The sequence below is a fragment of the Dipodomys spectabilis genome, unplaced genomic scaffold (assembly GCF_019054845.1).
Source record: "Dipodomys spectabilis isolate Male_0828 unplaced genomic scaffold, ASM1905484v1 ptg000067l, whole genome shotgun sequence".
NCBI lineage: Eukaryota > Metazoa > Chordata > Mammalia > Rodentia > Heteromyidae > Dipodomys > Dipodomys spectabilis.
This window is the reverse complement of record NW_024870744.1, coordinates 1952571-1969253: the sequence shown is the minus strand read 5'-3', so window position 1 is coordinate 1969253 and position 16683 is coordinate 1952571. Positions and strand designations below refer to the sequence as shown.

The 16683-nt window shown below is 51.7% G+C and overlaps 1 protein-coding gene across 2 annotated transcripts in view; it reads left to right on the top strand.

The window, feature by feature from the left end:
• Positions 1-16683, top strand: part of Sh2d3c (SH2 domain containing 3C) — a 36203-nt gene extending 19520 nt beyond the window's left edge. For both annotated transcript variants that reach the window (XM_042681133.1, XM_042681134.1), the window contains 9 exons: positions 3034-3162; positions 4382-4836; positions 6461-6585; positions 8660-9195; positions 11771-11886; positions 13138-13309; positions 13754-13865; positions 14171-14377; positions 16090-16683. In XM_042681133.1, the coding sequence (XP_042537067.1) occupies positions 3034-3162; positions 4382-4836; positions 6461-6585; positions 8660-9195; positions 11771-11886; positions 13138-13309; positions 13754-13865; positions 14171-14377; positions 16090-16265 (2028 nt within the window). In that variant the 3' untranslated portion in view covers positions 16266-16683. The remainder of the gene's footprint in view (positions 1-3033; positions 3163-4381; positions 4837-6460; positions 6586-8659; positions 9196-11770; positions 11887-13137; positions 13310-13753; positions 13866-14170; positions 14378-16089) is intronic.

The following is a 16683-nucleotide window of genomic DNA, read 5'->3' as shown; positions in this document are numbered from 1 at the left end:
GGTTCAGGCTGTTTATAAGCACTTTGGACTGAGAGGGAGGGGGACAGGGACCCTCAAGAATAGAAGCCCCTTGGAGATGTATGGATATCTGAGAAATGAACCAATTTCAGCTAAGCCTTGGCTGATCGTGCTCAGCTGTGGGCAGAGGATGTGCAGAATTCCCCTCCTCAGGCCCAGCCTTTCCCCTGAGCACCTGTACAAGCCACCCACTCCTACCATCTGTCCACGGAACTCTGCCTGCTCCTTGAAGCCCAAATTTTCACGGGCCCATTGCCAAATGGCTTTTGTGCCAAACTTACCCCCTCCTCCCCAAGAAGATTCTAGCATCCTCTGGATCTCTGTGGTTCCTTGGTGCTCTTTCCTCACACCCTTCAGTGTCCACACAAATATCTCTAGCAGCCCCTGCCCTGCCTTCCCCTGCTATTTCCTGAAGACACAAAGCTACGCTCCACCGTAGACAGGAGCTGACCCAACTTTCAGCATCCTTTTGTGTGTCTGCTGTGACCTCAGGGATTTCCAGCTCTCCAGGAAGCCCCCAACCCTGCCGCACCTGCCCCTGCTGCTTACAACTCCTTTGAAGCTTCTCATTCTCCTCACTCTACCCCTGGTCCTTGACTTTGTCTACAGGGTCCTAACTTCTTCCATCCAACTCTTTCCTGCCCACCTGCCCTCCCTTGTGCTTTTGCTTGGATTTGCTGGTCCTCTTTGTGCTTAGTAGAAACATCCTCTCTTTTGGAGAAGGAGCCCCTGACTCTGCTCTGACTGGGAAGGAGGGAGGCCCTCAGTGAATCCCTAAACATTTAGAAACCTGGGGTTCAGTGTCACTATCTTTATGGGCATCCCAAAAGGCCAAAGGACCATCCTAGTTGCCTTGGGCCTCAGCCGCAGCCCAGAACCTGAGATGGAGCTAGTCAGTGTTGCATGAGAGAGTAGAAGAGCCTAGAAATATTAGGAGCTGGAATCATGGTGTCCAGGGAGAGTGCCAATCAGGGTAGCCAGGCAACATGGGGGCGGAGCCACTGAGTGAGGACCTGAGATGAGTGGCAGGTCTGAGGAGGTTGGGCGTGGTGCACAGGATGCTTGGTCTCTGGGGAGGAGAGGTGTTGGGAAGAGACTCAGCTTCTTTCCCTGGCCTGTCCTCTTCTATCTTTTGGATCTCTTTCCTAGAGCAGCCATTTTTTGAGGCCTGGAGTTGGAGGAAGAGAAAGGACGGCATCCTTTACATTCTCACAGTGATGAGGGTGTCCAAGTGTGAGCTGCCCTGTTCTGAATGTCCTGGCTATGGAGTGAGGCAGGCCTTATCCTTGCAGCCATTTTCCTGAGGAAGAACTCAAGGCCCAGATGACTCACATGACACAGTCAGCCAGGGTCAGGCTGGGCTGTATGGTGTGGGTGTGCCTCATGGTGGGCCTCCCTTCTCCTGACAGTATGTAGGAGTCCTCTGGGATTGGATGACCTCTAGTCGCAGACCACGTAACCAGGAAACCATGGGCAGGAGGGAAGATCACACCGTGGGCATTTTCTTCAATGCTGGGCTTCCCAACTGAGCTGTAGTTTCCAAATTTGGTGAGGGTCCCTTGAGTTGAAAAGGGGCATGGGCCTGGGGAACTGAGCTGCATGATGACCACATCCGTGCAGCCCCCTGCTCCTGAGCATGGCTGCCTCCCACCCTTGCACTGGGCAGCCCACCTCCCAGAGTGAATTCTAGGCCATCTGGCTGTCCTTGTCCATACCTGAGCTTCTAGTATCTGTGCCTCCCCTTCCAGACTCACCTGTAGAAATCTCCTTCCCTTTATTTTAAGATCAAGGTGGTGGTCAAGCACTCATCACTCATCCCTGAAATCCTAGCGACTCACGAGGCTGAGATCTGAGTATCGAGGTTCAAAGTCAGCCCAGGCAGGAAAGTCTGTGAGACTGTAATTAACCACCAGAAAACCAGAAGTAGAGCTGTGGTTCAAAGTGGTAGAGTTCTAGCCTTGAGCAAAAAGAGACAGGGACAATACTCAGGCTCTGAGTTTAAGCCCCATAACACTCTTCCTCCCTCCCCCTTACACACACACACACACACACACACACACACACACACCCCACAGTTCAAGCCCAGGCTTCTGGCCTGTGCTCCCTGCCTGGCTTAGACTTAACCACCTCCCTTAGAAGAGCCTCAAGCTCTGCCGCTGTCCAGCTCCATGGTGCTGACTACACCCAGCTCAGATGCTGCTGTTGTCCGGCTGGGAACACAGTCTGAATGCTTTAGTGGAAACAGTTGAGATTTTTGACATTTCTTTCTTCCAGCTGGGACAGGTATCCATGGGTAAGGCCCTTTCTGGTAGGTCTCTAGTACTCCAGCATTCCAGGGCAGAAGTTTACATGGGGTAGAGTGAAGTCAAGAGGGAGGGAAGAGTGCTTTAGGTGTGACTCTGGTAACAGCGCCTGTTTAGCAAATGCTAGGCCTTGAGTATCACCAAAAATAAGAGGAAGGGAAAAGGGGGGCTTTGCTAGGCACTGCTGACTCACACCTATCATTCTAGCTATTTAGGAGGCTGAGATCTGATGATCTCAGTTCCAAGCAAGTTTGGGCAGACAAATTCAAGAGACTTTTTTTCTGGGTGCCAGTCCTGGAGCTTGAACTCAGGGCCTGGGCACTGTCCCTGAGGTTCTTTTGCTCAAGGCTAGCGCTCTACCACTTGAGCCACAGCACCACTTCTGGCTTTTTCTGTGTATGTGACACTGAGGAATCACACCCAGGGCTTCATGCATGCTAGGCAAGCCCATTACCACCGAGTCACCTTCCCAGTCCTCCAAGAGACTTTTATCTCAATTAACTAGCAAAAAGCCAGAGGTCAAGCAGTGGGTCAAGTTTGTATAGCACCAGCCTTCTTTTTTCTGGTCCTGGGGCTTGAACTCGAGGCCTGGGCACTGTCCCTGAGCCTCTTTGAGCTCTCTACCACTTGAGCCACAGTGCTACTCATAAACATAATACACACTAAAAAGAGAGCTTTGAATCAATGCTAACGCTTGCTGTTTCCTGTCCAGTTCTCCAAGGAGAAGTACATCCTTGACTCTTCACCAGAGAAACTGCACAAGGAACTGGAGGAAGAACTGAAGCTCAGCAGCACAGACCTCCGCAGCCATGCCTGGTACCACGGCCGTATCCCCCGAGAGGTGAGCAGGCCCTTGGGTTGGAACCACAGCTTTGCCTAGACCCTTCCACATACCTCAGCCAGCCCCAGCCCCTGGCTCCAGTCGCCACATAGGTTTTGATCTGTTCCTTGATAGTTTTAGTTCAAGAGGGATGGGATTAATTACAGCTTTGCAGTTTGGGGCTGTGTGACCTTGAAAGAGTTGCTTCACATCTCTGAGCCCTAATGTCCTCATCTATACCATAAAGAGTAGTACGAGTTATGACCCTAAGGGTTATTGGAAGAATAAATGAAATAATTCAAAGTGCCTAACATAAGATCTAACTCTGGTGACTCAATGAATATTATTGTTATGACTTATTATTACTTGTTATTCTATTATTATTGGTCTATATACATCAGTCTCTTGTGGGTTTGGTTAGTGGGTATCTGTCTTTGGACTACCCAGTTTGTTTGTTTGTTTGTTTTTGTCAGTTGTGGGACTTGAATTCTGGGCCTGGATGCTGTTCCTCAGCTCTTCAGCTCAAGGCGAAAGCTGTTGAGCCACAGCACCACATCTGGTTTTCTAGTGGCTTATTGGAGATAAGAGTCTTCAGACTTTCTTGCCCAGGCTGGCTTTGAACCACGCACGATCCTCAGATCTCAGCCTCCTGAGTAGCTAGAATTATAGGCATGACCTCCTGCGTCTACCTGAACTACCCAGTTTTGATGGGTTACCTGATCCTTTTGTCATCCACACTGTATCTTGACCAAACACTTGCCCTACCAGGCCCTGGGCTAAAAGAGGTGGTGGCTTTCCTGCGGGGCTGGGGGTTCTGGGTGGATGCTGAGAAGCAGGCCTACAGTCAGAGCCTGGGGAGAGAAGTATACAAGTGGAGAGCTGCACAAAGAGCAGTCTAGCCCTGAGGTGACCCCTGGGGGTGGGGGTGGGCTGGGGCAGACTCACCAGAGAAAGCAGCTTGAGGCAGATACAGAGGCTGAGAATGGATGGGTCTGAGCCCTGGGTCTCTGTGCTATCCAGTCAGGGCCTCACGCCTTCCCATTCATGAATCTCCTGTCCCAGACATGGTCCTGGCTGAGTGGTGCTATCCCTGACCCCAGGCTTTAGATGTCAGTTTTCTGGATTATCTACATTCTGGGTGTGGCCTTGGCATCCCCTGTAAGCCTTTGGTGGTCCCTGTAGCCTGGATCTGGCCCTCTTCTACCCCTGTCACCCTCCAGCCTCCCTGTGCCTCCCACAGGTCTCTGAAACCCTGGTGCAGCGCAATGGTGACTTCCTCATCCGGGACTCGCTCACCAGCCTGGGGGACTATGTGCTCACGTGCCGCTGGCGCAACCAAGCCTTGCACTTCAAGATCAACAAGGTGGTGGTGAAGGCTGGCGAGAGCTACACCCACATTCAGTACCTGTTTGAGCAGGAGAGCTTCGACCACGTGCCTGCCCTGGTGCGGTATCATGTGGGCAGCCGCAAGGCTGTGTCTGAGCAGAGCGGGGCCATCATCTACTGCCCAGTCAACCGCACCTTCCCGCTGCGCTACCTCGAGGCCAGCTACGGCCTGGGCCAGGGCGGTGGCAAGGCTGCCAGCCCCGCCAGCCCCTCCAGCTCCAAAGGCAGCCACATGAAACGGCGCAGTGTCACCATGACCGATGGGCTCACCGCCGACAAGGTCACGCGCAGTGACGGCTGCCCCACCAGGTCAGCTGGGCTCCGTCGGCCCATTTGTCCAGGAGAGGCTGGGGAGTGCATGCTAGGACTGGGGCTTGAACTCAGGACCAGGATGTTCTTCCTTAGCTTTTGTGCTCAAGGCTGGCATTCGACCACTTGAGTCACACCTCCACATCTAACTTTTTACTGGCTCATGGAGATAAGAATCTCACAGACTTTCTTGCCTGGGCTGACTTCAAACTCTGATCTCAGCTTACTAAGTAGCTAGGACTGCAGGCCTGAGCCCCCAGTGCCCGGCTCAGAAATGTGTTCATGATACCTGTTTGTTCCTGCAGCCGGGTAAGACCAAGCTCAAACCCAGGAAAGGGTGGAACAGCTAATATTTTCAGGGAGCCTACTGCCCCAGCTCTGTGTTGACTCTTACTGCCTGGGAGCGGGGAGACCTGTCCAGCCCCTACTTTATAGCTGTAGAGGAAGGCTTACACAGGGGAAGCCAACAGCTGGAGTGTAGCAGCATTCAGATTTGAACCCAGAGCTTGCAGACTCTAAAGCCTGTTCTCTTCTTTTTTTTTGGGGGGGGGGGGGGTGTCCAGTCATGGGGCCTGAACTCTGGGCCTGGGTGCTTTCCCTTAGCTCTTCAGCTCAAGGCTAGCGCTCTACCACTTGAGCCACAGCGCCACTTCCGGGTTTTTTCTTTTTGCTTATGTGGTGCTGAGGAATCGAACCCAGGGCCTCAGGCATGCAAGGCAAGCGCTCCACCACTGAGCCACCTTCCCAGCCCTGTTCTCTTCATTTTTGCAAATAGCTTCCCTGGCTCTTTGCAGACAGGCTCACTGTCTCATGTCCCCAGCATTGGGTAGGCCTTCATCTCCATCTCCCTGTGCTCTAGGGTTGGGTGCCACCAGCCAAGGACTTGATGGATAGGTAGGCTGGCAGCGGTACGCTTGGCTTGTGGGGTGAACCAGTGATGTCAGGATCTGCAGGCCACACTCACTGGTGCTGAGACATCCAGATTCTGTGGAGGCTGCTGGAGCAGCCAGCGGGCGCCATTTTGGTGGGTCTGGCTGCCTTAGATGCCCCACCCTTCCTGGTGGAGATTGGCTAGCCCCAATCTCCAGGCCCTTCTCTCGAGTTTTCTGAGCAAGGGTCCTAGGAAAGGGAAGGTTGTGGACTGAGCAAAGGCTTCCGCCCCCACGGGGGATAGTGTACCTTGCGAGCCTGGAACGTAGATACAATTGTCCAATTTGCACAAAGGTACCTTGTGCGAGGAACAGCAGAGTTCTGGCTGTGTGTCCCTTCCTCTCCTCTCAGGGACAGGAGAGACACAGAGGAGCCTGATGGGCTCCGTGGGGTGTGTCCACCCTTGTCTTGGCTTTGTGAGAGGAGGCTGATTGGGATGCAGAAAGAGCGCAGGGAAATATGGGGGGGATACCAACTAGAAACCTCCGGGCAGTGCCAGCTGACCCCCGCTGTCCTGCTGCACCTTCCTCCCCTAGCTCTTAGGTTTTGTACCTGGCCATTGAGAGATAGAATCTGACAATTCCCAAGCCTTTTCTGCTTCTGAAGTTCAGAGGGCAGAGGGGAGGCTGGGGGTCCCAGGAGCAGGCTGAGACCTCTGACCTCTGCTCCTACTCATGGCAATGTCTCCCCCTAGCACCTCCCTGCCACACCCCCGGGAGTCCATCCGCAACTGTGCCCTCAGCATGGATCAGATTCCTGACCTGCACTCGCCCCTGTCCCCCATCTCCGAGAGCCCCAGCTCCCCAGCCTACAGCACTGGTAAGAACAACAAAGAGGGGGGCAGACAGCGGGGCTGCCGCTGGGGATCTGTTACCCAGATGTCATCATGTCATCATGTGCTCTGTCCTCCAGAACCTTCTGGTAGAATGGCTGATGTGTTCATTCAGCCTCATTCGTCAGGCCTCTGTTAACCACCAGACACTGAATGAAGTGGGCTTCTGGTGTGTGTGTATGTGTCAGCCACCTGAAGTGACCCTCAGCTCCTCCCACCCCCCAGTCAGTTCTGCTGCACTGATTGGTTAGGACTCTGCCAACTTAATGCAGCCTTTGCTACAAAGGGCTGGCTCAAGCCAGGTTGGCTGGGCCTTGTTTTTATCTATTTTTGTGCCAGTATCGGGGCTGGAACTTAGAGCCTTGTATTCTTGCTCGGCTTCCTTACTTATGGCTGGCACTCTTACTACTTGGACCATGCTTCCAAGTCCAGCATTTTGCTGATTAACTGGAGATGGAATCCTGAGAACTTTTCTGCCTAGACTGGCTTCAAACCAAGATCCTCTAAGTCTCTCAGCCTCCTGAGTTCATTGGGAGCCACCTGCCCACAAATTATTTATTTCTGTGCCTGTACTAAAACTTAAACTCAGGGCCTAGACATTGTGTCTTAGCTTTTTTGGTTCAAGCCTGCCACTTTACCACTTGAGTCACAGCTCTACTTCTGGCATTTTGGTGGTTTGTTGAAGAGTCTCACAGTCTGCCTAGTTGGCTTTGAACCATGATCCTCAGATCTCAGCCTCTTGAATAACTAGATTACAGGTGTGAGCCACCAGTGCCTGGCTCTTGTTTTTGTTTGTGTTTGAGGCAGAGTCGGCTATGTATCTCAGACTGGCCTTGAATTTGAGATCCTTCTGCCTTAGCCTTCTGTTAGGATTACAGCCATGTACCACCATGCCCAGCTTTACTTTTGTTTGTTATTGTTGTTGTTTATTTTTCTCTCACCACTGAAGACTGAACCTCTGGCTTCACATATGCTAGGCAAGCACTAAGTCACAAAAAAAAAAAAAAAAAGGTTTGGTTTTGTTCTTTGTTTTCTGCTGGTCTTAGGACTTCCATTCTGTTTTCTTGCTCATCACTTGAACTATGCCTCTAGGCCTCACCTCTACCCCTAGTTTATTTATTTATTTATTTATTTAATTTATTATTATTATTTTTTTTGGGTCCGGTCGTGGGGCCTGAATTCTGGGCCTGGGTGCTGTCCCTCAGCTCTTCAGCTCAAGGCTAGCGCTCTACCACTTGAGCCACAGCGCCACTTCTGGCTTTTTTTTTTTTCTGCTTAAGTGGTGCTGAGGAATCGAACCCAGGGCCTCGAGCATGCAAGGCAAGCGCTCTACCACTGAGCCACCTTCCCAGCTCCTATTTATTTGTTTTTGATATAGGGTCTCACCAGATTGTTTAGGCTGGCCTTGAACTTGTGCTCTTTGTGCCTTAGCCTCCCAAGGACTGGGATTACAGGAGTGAACCACAAACCCATCTTGCTTCTGATTTTTTTATTTGTTTTTGCCAGTCATGGGGCTTGAACTCAGGACCTAGGCACTGTCCCTAAGCTTCTTTTCCTCAAGGCTAGCACTCTACCACTTTAGCCACAGTGGTACTGGCTTCTGGCTTTTTCTGTTTATGTGGTACTGAAGAATCAAACCCAGGGCTTCGTGCATGCTAGGCAAGCATTGTACCACTATTGCTTCTGATATTTGAGGATGGTTTTACTGTGTTTTGACCAGTAGGTTCCCAACTGTCACCATATCTGGGCACATGACACATATCCAGTAAACCATGATTGCTGGTACATTGAAACATGATGACACAGGACGTAATGAACTCTACAAGTGCGTAGCTTCCTGGGGCCTCCTGCGAGCAATTCAGTGGCTCCCCAGGCTTCAGTGGCCGAATGGCAGGGGGATGCCAGCCCCTGCCGCCCAGGGCCTTGCAGCGTGTCACTGAAGGCCAGTCAGTCTGCCAGAGCGTGGTGGGACAGCTCACTACCATGCGCAGTAGTAGAACCTATTCTCTGTACTTTGTGGGGAGATTGTGGTAATCAGTCTTCTCTTGCTCCTTTCTGCAGTAACCCGTGTCCACGCTACCCCTGCAGTCCCTTCTGCCACAGCTTTGCCTGCTTCCCCTGCCATCCGCCGCTCCAGTGAGCCCCAACTATGTTCCGGAAGTGCTCAGAAGCCCTCTGGGGAATTGGACAAGGGCTCTCATGCTAGCCCCACGCATACCCTCAGCAAGGCCTCCCCCTCACCATCCCTCAGCAGCTACAGTGACCCGGACTCTGGCCACTACTGCCAACTTCAGCCGCCTGCCCGTGGCAGCCGAGACTGGGCAGCGGTGGGCACCTCCAGTCAGCAGGCCAGGAGCTACGGGGAGAGGCTAAAGGAGCCATCGGAAAATGGGGCCTCTGAGGGGGACTGGGGCAAGGCCTTCACAGTCCCCGTCGTGGAATCCAGCTCTTCCTTCAACCCAGCCACCTTCCAGTCCCTTCTGATTCCCAAAGACAACCGGCCACTGGAGGTGGGCCTTCTGCGCAAGGTCAAGGAGCTGCTGGCAGAGGTGGACGCCCGGACGCTGGCCCGGCATGTCACCAAGGTTGACTGCCTGGTAGGTGGAGGGTGTGCGCTGGGGTGGGGACAGCACCTTGGTCCTCTGGGTTTAGGACTAGGAATCAAGTGGTAAGGGACTGGCTTCCAGATGCCCAGGTCTAGTGATGCCCAGGCCTGGATTCTGGTTCCATAGCTAGCCTGTACCTGCTCTGTGACTTGGCCGGTCATTTTGTCACTCTGGGTCTCTTATTTTCTCCTTAAAAGAAATGCTACTGGGAGCTGGGTGTCAGTGGCTCATTCCTGTAATCCTTAGCTTCTCAGGAGGCTGAGATCTGAGCATTGCAGTTCAAAGCCAGCCCAGGCAGGAAAGTCTGTGAGACACTTATCTCCAATAAACCACTAGAAAACCAGAAGTGGCGCTGTGGCTCAAGCAGTAGATCGCTCGCCTTGAGCTGAAGAGTACAGTGACAGTGCCCAAGCCCAGAGTTCAAGCCCCATGACCAGAAGAAGAAGGAAGAAGAGGAGGAGGAGGAGGAAGAAATGCTACTGGGCATCAATGGCTCACACATGTAATCCTAGCTACTCTGGAGGCTGAGATCTGAGGATCACAGTTCAAAACCAATCTGGGCAGACAAATCCAAGAGACTCTTATCTCCAATTAATCACTAAAAAACTGGAAGTAGAAGTGTGGCTCAAGTGATAGATGACCAGCCTTCAGCAAAAAAGCTAAGAGAGGGAGAACCCTGAGTTCGTTAAAAAAAAAACCACAAAAAACAAGAGGATGGGAATGTGGCTTAGTGGTAGAGTGTTTGCCTAGCATGCATAAAGCCCTGGGTTCAATTCCTTAGTACCACATACACAGAAAAAGCTGGAAGTGGCACTGTGGCTCAAGTGCTAGCTTTGAACAAAAGAAGCTCAGGGACACAGCCCAGGCCCTGAGTTCAAGCCCCAGGAATGGCCAAAAAATAAATTAAAACACAAACAACGGTCCTGGGACATGGCTCAAGTGGCAGAGTGGCAGCATTGTAAGCAGGATGCCCTAAGCTCAGACTTCAATACTACCAAAAAATTAAAAAATCAAAAGACAAGTCCAGGTATGGAGGCTTGTACCTATAAGCCAGCTACTTAAGAGACAGAGGCAGGAAGATTGTAGTTTGAATCTAGCTTGTGCAAAAGTGTAATCCCCTATCTGAAAAATGAAAGCAAAAAGACCAGGGGTTTGATTGCTTGCCAACAAGTGTGAGGCCCTGAGTGCAATCCTCAAGCACAGCAAACAAAACAGAATAACAACAACAAAGGGAGACTCAAGCAGGGCATTACTACTTTGAGACTAGCTTAGGCTATCGAGTGAGTTTGAGACCAGACTGGACCACAGAGGAAGACTCTCTCTCTCTCTCTCCTTTTTTTTTTTTTTTTTTTGGCCCGTCATGGGGCTTGAATTCTGGGCCTGGGCACTGTCCCTTAACTCTTCAGCTGGAGGCTATACACACTTTGAGCCACAGCGCCACTTCTGGCTTTTTCTGTTTATGTGGTGCTGAGGAATTAAACCAAAGCTTCATGTATGTACTCTACCACCGAGCCACCTTCCCAGCCCGACTATCTCATTTTTTTTAAAGGCACAAACCAAGATATTCTTATATCCTCCAGGTGTCAGTATGGCACAAGAACTTGGCAGTCCTGAGATCTGGTGGAGTTTGGCACTGGGATGGGGTGTGGGATATCCCCAGTGCCCTGGCCAGCCTGCTCAAAGTTAGTGTTCTGCTCCAGGAAGCCAGACTCCCTGCCCCCACGCCCTCTAGTGGACAAATAAGCAAAATACTTTCTCAGCCCACACATTGTCAATGCCAGGGCCTTTGCTAAGCAGGAAGTGACTTTGGTCCTCCAAGGACCCGTTTTATCTGTACTCCAGTTTCTCCTTCTGTGGTTTGGGGTGCCCGCACTGGTCTAAGAGCTCAGAAATGAGAAGAAAAAAAAAAGAAGATAAGGCAGGGATGTCTCTCCATGTCTAGCCTTGGGCAGGAAGGGAGATCCCTGGGTTCTAGCCCCATGTGTGACATTGGGCTAGTCCGTTCCCTCCCTGAGCCTCAGGTTTGCCTTCTTTTTTTTTTGTACACACAAAAAAAGCCCAAGTTCTGGGGCTTGAACTGAGGGCCTGGGAGATGTCCTTTAACTTCTTTGCTCAAGGCTAGCACTCTACCACTTGAGCCCCAGCTCACTTCTAGCTTTTTTGGTGCTTAGTTTGAGTCTCATAGATTTTCCTGGCTGGCTTCAAACTGTGATCCTCAGATCTCAGCTTCCTGAGTAGCTAGGATTACAGGTGCAAGCCACTAGTGCCTGGCTGCCCTCTTGAATAAGGGCATTTTAGTCCTTGGTCTTAAAGTGAGTATTTAACATGTCAGGCACCTCTGAGGCTTTTCTGTTGTCCCCATTCCACAGATGGGCAAACTGAGGCTCATTTAGAAAGGTAGTCACTTGCTTTGTGTCAGAAGGTTAGTAGAAGTGCTAGGATTCAAACCTGACATCCCAGCCTGGCTACCCTCTTAGGAAAAAAAAAAACAAACACCTCTCTGACTCCCAGATGGCTTGGACCAACCCTGACAGGAAATTAATCAGCCCCATGGGCGTCCTTGCAGGTTGCTAGGATACTGGGCGTTACCAAGGAGATGCAGACCCTAATGGGAGTCCGTTGGGGCATGGAGCTGCTTACCCTCCCCCACGGCCGGCAGCTACGACTAGACCTGCTGGAAAGGTAAGGCAAGGCAAGCACCTGCTGTTAGTGGCTAGAATTTAAGGAAGGAACCCTGGGCTGCCTCAGTTTCCTTTGCTGTGGCGGTGTGTCTCCCAGCCAGTCTCCCAATCGAGCCCTGCTAAAGTTTGGCTATGCTTCATCCCATTGGCCAATCACATCTCATTCAACTCAAAGCAATCTGGTATCTCCAAGACTTTATCTTTTATCTCTGGATTCTCTTTTTGCATCCCTTTTCTGTCAGCTTTGGTCCCGCCCACAATTCCCAATTCCTGACCTACTCACCCCCCTTTTTATTTTTTGGTGCTGGTTCTAGGCTTGAACTCAGGCCAGAGCGTCTTCATTCAAGGTTGGCACTCTACAACTTGAGACACAGCTCCACGTTTTGGTGGTTAATGGGAGATAAGAATCTCAGACTTGGGGCTGGGAAGGTGGCTCAGTGGTAGAGCGCTTGCCTTGCATGCTTGAGGCCCTGGGTTCGATTCCTCAGCACCACATAAGCAAAAAGAAAAAGGCTGGCAGTGGTACTGTGGCTCAAGTGGTAGAGTGCTAGCCTTGAGCTCGGAGAGGCTAGCCTTGAGCTGAAGAGCTGAGGGACAGCGCCCAGGCCCAGAGTCCAGGCCCCACGACCGGACGCCCCCCCCCCCACCAAAAAAAAAAATTTCAGACTTTTCTGCCCAGGTTGGCTTCGAACTGTGATGTCCAGATCTCAGCTTCCTAAGTAACTATATGATCATATGATCACAGGAGTGAGCCGCCAGCGCCAGGCTCGTTCAGCCTTCTTTTCTTTTGTTCAATCTTAAAATAGCTCTCCGGACTGGGAAGGTGGCTCGTGGTGGAGTGCGTGCCTTGCATGCATGAAGCCCTGGGTTCCATTCCTCAGTACCACATACACAGAAAAAGCCGGAAGTAGCGCTGTGGCTCAAGTGGTAGAGTGCTAGCCTTGAGCACAGAGAGGCTTAGGGGACAGTGCGCAGGCCCTGAGTTCAAGCCCCAGGACTGGCAAAAAAAAAAAAAAAAATCCAAAAAGACCCCACCAACAATTCTCCACGATGAGCTTCACTGGACAGTCATAAGCCCCACCCCTTGAGCGTCCTTGTCCCGCCTCTAACTTTTTCTGACCAATCAAAAGCCCTTAGCCTTGTTTCCGTGGTTCTGGCCACGCCTCCTGATCTTTCTAACCCATCACAACCTCTCTCCCTGACCTTGGCCCCGCCCTTGACCCCCGCCCCTCTCCCCATGCTCCCTCCACAGGTTCCACACCATGTCCATCATGCTGGCAGTGGACATCCTGGGCTGCACAGGCTCGGCGGAGGAGCGGGCGGCGCTGCTGCACAAAACCATCCAGCTGGCGGCCGAGCTTAGAGGCACCATGGGCAACATGTTCAGCTTCGCGGCGGTTATGAGCGCCTTGGACATGGCCCAGGTACGGGGTCCCGCTCCCGTACCTGGAAGAGCCCTGGGGCGTGTTCCTTGGGGTTGGCTCTGTGTGGGAACAGGAAAAGGTTTGCGATTTCTAGGCATTTGAGGGCTGGGGCGGGGGCCGTGGCTCAAGTGACAGAGCCACTGCCTTGGGAGCTGGGTGTCCTGAGTTCAAAACCCCACTACCACTCGCTCCCCCCCCAAAATGTTGGAGACAGAGGAGAATCGAGTTTTCCAAGTATTGACCAAGACCAATTTCTCTCTTCCCCTTCCCTGGGCCTCAGTTTCTTCACATTTAAGACGAATGAGGCGCACTCTGAGTTAAAATGACTTCCATTTAGTGATTAGTAAACTATCACACCTAGGTGGTGACTGAGCGGGGCGGCCTGTGCCAGCCGCCCTGGCGGGCTGTTGCCCTGGCTGGACTCTCACAGTCTGGTCTCCCCAGATTTCCCGGCTGGAGCAGACATGGGTGACACTGCGACAGCGGCACACGGAGGGTGCTCTCCTGTACGAGAAGAAGCTGAAGCCTTTTCTCAAGAGCCTTAACGAGGGCAAAGGTAACCACCTCCTTGCTGTGTGGCCTTAGACGCGCGTCCCAGCACTCTGGGCTAGCAGACTCTCCCGGTGTGGATCATGAGGAGAGCTTGATGGAGTTCACTCTCTAAATGGGTGTAAGCCATGCCCAACTCTAGGCTTAGCGCTGGTGGAGTTTATGAAATGGAAAAGGAAGAGTCAATCCCAGGAGCCAGGATCCCTTGGGGCTTGAGCTGGGCCCTCATGCAGGTCCATTTTCTCCCGCCCCTCAGCTTCAGGCCTGCAGGGTCTCTAAGCACTTATCCATTATCCTCCCCTCCCCCCACAGAAGGGCCTCCACTGAGCAACACCACTTTCCCCCACATCCTGCCACTCATCAGCCTGCTGGAGTGTGACTCAGCCCCTGCTGAGGGCCCCGAGCCCTGGGGCAGCACGGAGCATGGTGTGGAGGTGGTTCTGGCTCACCTCGAGGCCGCTCGCACAGTGGCACACCACGGAGGCCTCTACCACACCAACGCTGAAGTCAAGCTGCAGGGTGAGTGGCCATGACATCTTTGGGATCCTGCTCTCCTCCAGTGTATCGCCTTCCTCCAAGCATCTATCCAATTTCTCATCCCTCTGCCCTGCCTTCTCTCCTGACTCCTTTCTCTCGCCCCCTACCTCAACAAGCAGTTGTTAGTCAAGCTGTCAGGTGAGGTGTCAGCCATGATGCAGAGCAACTTAGCTGCGTGTCTGAGCTTTGCTGGACCTCCGTATTCTCATCTGTGAAGTGGGCATCTGATAGGCCTGCTTCCCAAGGTGGTTTGTAAAGGTGCCCAGCCCAGGCCCTGGTATGGAGAGACCTGCTCAGTCATCAAGGAGTTCAATCTGGCGGGACACAGAACTCCTTCTCTGGAAAGGTGCAGAGAGAAAGTGGCTTGACACTGTCTCTCATTTACTTTTGTCAGTAAGTTCAAGCCACAAAAGTCCACTGGAGACAGAAATTACAATAGAGCAAAAATAAGAGTTACAGCCAGGTATTGGTGGCTCATGTCAGTAATCCTAGCTACTTAGGGAGGCTGAGATCAGAGGACTGAGGTTCTAAGCCAGCTCAAGCAGAAAAGTCTGTGAGACTTTTTTTTTTTGGATCCAGTCATGGGGCCTGAACTCTGGGCCTGGGTACTGTCCCTCAGCTCTTCAGCTCACAGCTAGCGCTCTACCACTTGAGCCACAGCACCACTTCCGGCTTTTTTCTTTTTGCTTATGTAGTGCTGAGGAATTGAACTCAGGGCCTCAGGCATGCAAGGCAAGCGCTCTACCACTGAGCCACCTTCCCAGCCCCTCTGTGAGACTTTTATTTCCAATTAACTACCAAAATGTTGGAAGTGGGACTGTGGCTCAAGTAATAACACACAGTTACCCAGAAGTAAATATTCTGGGATATTCTGTTATATTTTTTCATACTTTCTCTTTTAGAGAGCATATATATAAATTGGAAAATATATATATGTTTCTTTAAAAATAGAGCTTATAGAGGGGCTGGGAAGGTGGCTCAGTGGTGGAGCGCTTGCCTTGCACGCCTGAGGCCCTGGGTTTGATTCCTCAGCACCACATAAGCAAAAAGAAAAAAGCCGGAAGTGGCGCTGTGGCTCAAGTGGTAGAGCACTAGCCTTGAGCTGAAGAGCTGAGGGACAGCGCCCAGGCCCAGAGTTCAGGCCCCACGACTAGACCAAAAAAACAAAAGCAAAAACAAAAATGGAGCTTATAGAAAAATATAAGACAAGAAAGGAAAGGGATTGCGGTGAAGGAAAGTAGGAGAAAATGAAGGAAAGGGTAATAAATTTGACAAGATAGATACTTATTACCTTACATATGTAACTGTAACCCCTCTATACATCACCTAGACAATAAAAAAATTAAAAAAGAAAGATCTTCTAAGATCTCCCAAAATATTAACATGAATATGTTCTTTTTTAAGGGCTGAGGATGTAGTTCTGTAGTAGAGCAGTTGCCTGGCATGCAGGAAGCCCTGGCTTCCATCGCCAGCAACGCTTGCACACAATTATTGTCTAGTCTTTTAAAAACTGTATGTTACAGGTAGTTGAAGAAAGATTAGATGTTAATTTGTATAGTCATGTTCATCCACAGACTGAATTTCGGCAAAATGGGGGAAAGGAGCCTAGGAGTGGGATCCCTGGAGTCTGTGGGAGCCCGAGCCTCCCCAGCCACAAGTTGTTCCCTGACCCTGTACCCACCTCCTCCTTTCAGGGTTCCAGGCCCGGCCAGAGCTCCTGGAGGTGTTCAGCACCGAGTTCCAGATGCGCCTCCTCTGGGGCAGCCAAGGTGCCACCAGCAGCCAGGCCCGACGCTATGAGAAATTCGACAAGGTCCTCACTGCGCTGTCCCACAAGTTGGAGCCTGCAGTCCGATCCAGCGAGCTGTGACCCTCAGCCACCTTTCCCCTCTGCAGCCTCAGGCAAACGGGGGGGTGAGCAGAGGCCTTTTCCCCAGAGCACCCCAGGGACACTGTGATCAGCCCAAGAATGTTCTGGGTTCAACTCCAGGACCTCCTTGCACCTCCAGGGTCCTATGTGGACTCTTGGCTCTGCCTCTTGGACACACCCTTCTGAGTCTTCAGGAAGGACAGGATCCCCTAGCCCCCCACCAGCTTCTGTGGTCCCCGCTTTCTGCGAGGTTCCCCGTGTTTGAGCCATGGGAAGGCTCCACACCTCCTCCCTCTTCTCCAGGCATCTGCACACTGGCACCAAGGCCTCCATCTTGCTACTGTAAATAAGTCCGTTGTGTAAATAGATGTACAGAAGCCATGCTTTTTCTTTCATACAATAAACTTTTATGACTCTT